Genomic DNA, 6,520 nt, shown 5'->3' on the forward strand with positions numbered 1-6,520 from the left:
TCGTATATGTTTATAAGTTTTCATTGTTATAATTCCTTTTATTTTAGTAAACAAGTTTTTATTTTTAAATAAATAATTAATTGGTATAAAATTGTTTTTTCGATTTTACCTTCAAATTCATATTTATTTAATATCAATTTTGTTTTTAACTTTAGACTTTAGACTTCCTATCTTAAGGAGTTAGGTTTCTTTTATTTTAATTAATTAATTAATTTTTAATTAAACAATAATTTAATGCAAAATTGTTTTTTATTTTTTGTTTCATTAAAAAAAAGAATTTTGTTTTATTAAATAATTTTTTATCCTTAAATAAATAATAATTTTATGTCAATCTTGTTCAACTTTTGACTTCTTACTTTAAGGATGTAGGTTTTTTATTTTAATGAATAATGTAGTTAACTTTAATTAAACAGTTATTTAATAACAAACTTTTTGTAATTTTGGACTATTTGTTAAAAAAATTGGGTTTTTTTTATTTAAGTGAACAATTTTCTAATTTTAAATAAACAATTATTGAATGCAAAAAATTTCTTAGAAGTTTTTTGTGGTTTATTATAAAAAAAAAACGATTTTTAGTTCTAATGAATAATTTTTTAATTTTTACATAAATAATTATTTAATATTATTCTTTGTTTTTTAATTTTTAGCTAGCCTATTAAAAAAAAAGTTTTTCATTTTAATAAATATTATTTCATCTTTAATGAACTAATTATTTATATATCGGACTTCTGTATTAATTTTGACTATTTATTCTAAAAAAGTACGTTTCTACCATTTTAATAAATAATTTTATACGTTAAAATAAACAGTTATTGGTATTCAAATATAATGCAATCCATTAAAAAAATTAAGATTTTTTTTATATCGAAATATAATACATATAATATAATAAAGCTTTATTTGCCTTTCCCTTGCGGAGCGGGCTTCCGTTCCGTTTACAAAATAGATATTGTTTCTTCCGCTCATACGCTTACATTATATTACGAGAGAGAACCATATTTCCTTTCATCCATCCATTCACACATTTATTCGTGGACCTCCGCTTCTGTCGCTCCTCCATTCCTCGTTCACCAATCTTTTTGTTCACATTCACTCCTTGCAGTCCTCTCCTCCCGGCCTCCCCCCCCCCCCGCTCACCCTGTTCTCCCACATGTTGTCCAGTTTCTCCAACCATTTCTCTCCCTCTCCTCTCTCTCTCCTAACACCTCGTCCACCATCTCCTGCCATCCCTTTTCCTCCCCACAATCTATGTATTCCTCTCAAATATGCTGCCACGTCTCCTATCCCCACCCACAAATTCTACAGCGCCTCCCGTCTTCACCCTCCCAATACCTTCCCCCCTTTATTCCGCTACCTAATCTAAACTTTGCCACTCTGCCGCCTTCTCTCCTCCCAATTTCTCTTTAAATAATCCGGAATATTCCCACCTTTGATTCTTCTGTACCACCTATTAAAACGCAAGCTACTAATCTTCTATCATCTCTCCCTCCTCTGCCTATTCTTCTCTCTCTTTATTATTTCTTCCCCTCTTAACCTCCCTTTCTTTCTTATTCTCTCTATTTCTTCCACTCCCCAACCTCTTTTCTTGTAATATCTCTGCGTCTCTTCCTCCCAACTTGTCTTTGCTCTACCTTCCCTTGCTCTTTTCTTTATCTCTTTCCAACATCCTCTTGCTAATTCTCCACCCCTTACCTCTTCTAACTTCTTTTCGTGCTCTCATTCCCGCTCTCCTTTCCAACTTATCTCTTTGCAGCTCTTCGCAAACCATGTATCCTGGCACATTTCTTTTCACTCCCAGTACCCATCTCAAGTACCTTTCTTGTAACCTTTTGATTCTATCTCTCTTCTTCCAATCCCAAATTTATCGAACAGCCAAATTCTCCTTCCTTAGTCCTTCCCAAACCTTCTTTTTTTTTAACCCTCATACCTGACCTAAAATCGCCGCCCCTTTTCTAATTCTTTCCTCCACGTGCGCATCCTACCTCCCGTTCGCCGTCACTGTATATCCTAAGTATTTGAAACTATTCACTTCCTTCACCTTCTCGCTCTTTCATCTCCAGTTTATCTTCCTCTTCCTTCCTCCTCTCCTTCTACATTTCATTATCTTTGTCTTCCCCATATTTACTTCCAGCTTTTTCCTGCCTAGATACCTTTCTAACTTTCCTAACACCCCTTTCATTCCCTCTTCGTCATTTGCAAGTAACACCACATCGTCCGCATAAGCTAGCGAATAAATTTTTCTACCTCCTATTTTCACACCTCCCCAGCCTCCCTTATTTAGCTCCTCATCCATGTGTGCCAACACTGTAAATAAGCACGGAGTTAATGAACAACCCTTTCTCAACCCCTTCTCTGTCCAAAATTTGGTTCCTTCGCACTTCCCGACCCTTACCCTACTTCAGTGGTGCAAGATTTAGTCCGCTAGCACCTCGGGTACTCTCGGGGCACCTCGGGTGCTCCCGGAGCACCGAGTCGGCCGCGTTCATGCCTCGGCTTTCGGGCCGGCTCGGCCGTTCTCGCCGCGTCTGCCACTACTCGGATATTAAAGAGAGAGAGACATCCGTCTCTTTTTCTCCAAGGCTGCCACGAAAACGTGCGTTCGCGAGCACGTTGATGCTCGACGAAAGCATTTATGCTCGCCCTTCCCTCGCTCGTCCCCCGCTCATCTCAAGCGTTGTTAAGCAGATTAATTGATATCTATCGTCGATATCATTAATCATATTATTTATTATTATTTGTTATTTAATTTTTTAGTATTAATAATGTAATTTATTGTCTTTAAAATTATCTAATAAAATTATTTTCAATAAAAATATAAATTAAATAATAAAATTTGTAATAATTTATTAAATACACAAATAAAAAAGAGCTGACGAGTTAGCAAAAGATTAATGAAAAAAATTTAAATTATTTAAGTGGCTTCCACGCCACCCATGAGGTGCCACTATATAGCGCGTTAGGTTTTTTTACGTGGACCTTCGCCAGTAGCCCTATTATACCACATTTAATTTATATAAAGGAAAGGAATAATGAAAGGAATAAAAGATATTTAAAAGATTTGAAGTATTTTTTATAATATTTTTATGAATTATTTATTTTTATGAAATATTATAGTATTTATAATTATATATATATGTGGGGCCACCACCTCGGCCACCACCTCGCCTTATGCTTTGCTCGCCACCTCGGCCGCCACCACGGCCGCCACTTCGGTGGCCACCTTGACCGCCACCTCGATCGTCGCCACCTCGGTCACCGCCTCGGCCAGCACCCCAAAAGCCCCGCTGTGCTCGCCAGCGGGCCCGCGCGCGGCCGGCACCTCTTTTTTTTCTTAAAAATAAATAAATATGTTATTAAAATAAAATAATTTTTTATATTAATGAGAAATAATGTAAAATACTTTACGTTTTGGCCGTAGCTGCTGCGGCTGCGGCTGTGGCTGCACCTCCTGCGGCTGCGGCTGTTGCGGCTGCTGCGGCTGTTCCGGCTGCGGCTGCGGCTGCGGCTGTTGCGGCTGCTGCTGCTGCTGCTTGTGCAGCTCATCAAAGAGGAACTGCAACGCTCGTTGCATTTCCTCTTGATGTTGTCGCTGTTGTTGTTGTTGCTGCTGCTGTTCTTGTTGTTGCTGCTGCTGTTGTTGTTGTTGCTGCTGCTGCTGCTGTAGCAGCTGTTGCAACAACTGCTGCATCGAAGCAGCTTCCTCGGATTCTAGTAATATAAGAAAATGTACAATATAATATAAAAGTAAATTTCATTAGAATACAGAAAAAAGAATAATAAATTAATTCATTACTCACGGGACACACCGTCTGCCATGGTAGTCGCTTCCCAAGTGAGCAAAACGGCAGCGCTATGATAAACAATTGAGAATCGCGTACATGTGCTGCGCTGAGCGTCGCGCGGCTGGTTCTTGATTGTGTGAGTGCGAGTCGCATTTGTCGTTTGACTATTGTGCAGATAGCACGAGATCGTGATTTGTTTGTGTTATTGTATTTCACGGTGTTTTGGTAATATTTTCTTTTTATAACGTTAACGTTAACGTTTTGAACGTAAGTACATTTTGTTAATAACGTTACATTGAGAAAGTTGAGTTCGAGTTGAAAGTTTCGATTGTAAATAAGTAAGAAACTTTTATATATCTTTCCGTTATTTATTCTCCTTTTTTTAATTCTTTTCCTTTCGTTGATTCTTTGTTTGGTTTCTTTTCTATTGTCTATCAAAATGTGCGAACCATTAGAGAAGAAAAATAAACGAAGCTTTCAAGAAGCTTGGCTTAGCGACAATGAATATAAATTTTGGATACGTAAAGTAGCGTTAAATGATAATCTTTTTCATTGTACCATATGTAAGAAAAATTTTTCTTGTAATACACGTATTTCAAGACATGCAAATTCTACATGTCACAAAGAAAATCTGCAAAAAACTACATTTTCTTTATTAAAAAATGACGATGTAAAGAAACGTATTTCTCAGACAAAACAAAAATTTCGACAAGAATGGTTAGATATTGAAATATTTAAACCATGGTTACGCGAAGCATCGCATGATAAAACCTTATTTTTTTGCGAATTTTGCAAAAAATACATGGATGCTAGTTTATGGCACATTTATCGTCATGCAGATTCTATAACACATTTAAAAATTACTACAGATATAAATAAAGAAAGAAAGAAAACAGACGAAGATATTAACATTACAGACGAGTCACTTTTGTCGTTTGATGAGCGAAAGAAAGAAGCAGAAATTAAATATGCTGCGTTTATCGCCGACAAAAATATTTCTCATCAAACTGCAAAAGATATTCTCTCGTTTTTTCAACAGATAGGAAAAGATTCTAAAGTATTAGAAGCTATGAGTATGAGTCGGACTAAATGTAATAAAATAATTTCAAACGTGTTATGTCCAGTTGAAACCGATCGTGTTGTTGACATTCTTCAAAATAATAAATTTACCATTTTTATTGATGAAACGTCTGATATTACTAATAACAAATGGATGACGTTTCATAGTCGGTATGTTGATCCTGAAACATTAGATGTTCGCTCGCAATTAGTCAAATTAATTGATATCGATGCAAGAAATAGCAACGCGGAAAAGTTATTTGAGGCATTTAGAAATGTAATGTATAAACTACAAATTCCATTTCTAAACATTGTTGCCTTATCATGTGATAATGCATCTGTAATGACAGGCAAAAATTCATCTTTTAAAACTAAGCTTGGGAACATTTGTAAAAATGTTTTAACATTGTCTTGCCCATGTCATTCCGCCGCGTTAGTTGCACATGCTGCATGCAGTAAGATTCCAAACTATTGCGAGGAATTTATTAAAAAAATAGCAACTTTTATTAACAATAGTCCCAAGCGATCTGCTATTTTTCAAGAATTTTGTGAATGTTTTCAGGAAACAAACCGCAAAATTCTAAAGTTATCCGATACACGATGGCTTTCTCGGCATTTGTGTATTGAGAGACTTTTAGAATATTGGGATACTATCAAGCTTTTTTTACAAGAAACTGTTATTAATGAAAAGACAAAGACTGGCGAATATTTATTAGATATTATGCAAAAATTTGATGTAAAAGCATACTTATTATTTTTAAAACATATTTTACATTTTTTTAATACGTTTAATACATTCTTTCAAGCACTAGAGACAAGAATACATTTATTACAACCTAAATCACTTCAGTTCCTAACCATGATTTGTAAACCTTTTTTAAAAACAGAGTTTTTAAATTATGTAAATATTAATTTTGATTTTTCAAATATAGAACATCAAAAATCATTAAACGAAATATATTTAGGAACTGAATGTGAAAAATATCTTGATGGATTGATTACAGAAGGACACGTAGATGTAGTTGCAAATGTTCGACAGAACTGTTTGCAATTTTACATTACTGCTGCTCAAGAAATTTCTAAAAAACTACCAATAAATGATCCATTCTTGTCCAAATTAAAAGTTTTTGAAGCAGAGACAGCATTACGTGATCCTAATAGACAAACATCATTTAATGATGTTTCTTTCATTGCTAAAACTTTTAGCGGGTTTGATGATAACGGATTAAGAAAAGAATGGTTTGCTTTACATCAAAATTTTACAGAAGTAGAAAAAAATAATTTTATAATGTTAAATTTGGATGAAATGTGGAAAAAAATTTTTCAACGCAGTGATCAATTTCCCAATTTAAAATCTCTTTTGAATGCTGTTAGATCACTGCCAAATTCAAATGCCGACTCAGAAAGAATCTTTTCCTTTCTGCCAGATTTAAAAACAAAAAAACGAAATAAACTTTCGTCTGAAGTAGTCAATGCTACTTGTGTTATAAAATCAGCATTAAAAGCGAAAAAAGAAACTGCTCTAGATATAAAAATTAATGAGAAGCATATAGCTTTAATGTCATCTAATTAATTATATTATACATGTCCTAAAAGAGCAAAATGTCATTTAACATTATATGCTGCAGATAGTGATAATGATGATGATGATGATAATGAGACTCATCAACCTTCCACTT

The 6,520-nt window shown here is 34.5% G+C and overlaps 1 protein-coding gene across 1 annotated transcript; it reads right to left on the bottom strand.

Moving 5' to 3' along the window:
- Positions 1-3,376: 3,376 nt before the first annotated feature.
- On the bottom strand, positions 3,377-3,727 carry LOC118646555 (putative cyclin-dependent serine/threonine-protein kinase DDB_G0272797/DDB_G0274007). Its single transcript, XM_036289696.1, has one exon. It carries the CDS (start codon positions 3,686-3,688, stop codon positions 3,377-3,379), a length of 312 nt encoding a protein of 103 aa, XP_036145589.1. The 5' UTR covers positions 3,689-3,727.
- Between the last annotated feature and the right edge of the window lie 2,793 nt (positions 3,728-6,520).

The sequence above is a fragment of the Monomorium pharaonis genome, chromosome 7, assembly GCF_013373865.1.
Source record: "Monomorium pharaonis isolate MP-MQ-018 chromosome 7, ASM1337386v2, whole genome shotgun sequence".
NCBI lineage: Eukaryota > Metazoa > Arthropoda > Insecta > Hymenoptera > Formicidae > Monomorium > Monomorium pharaonis.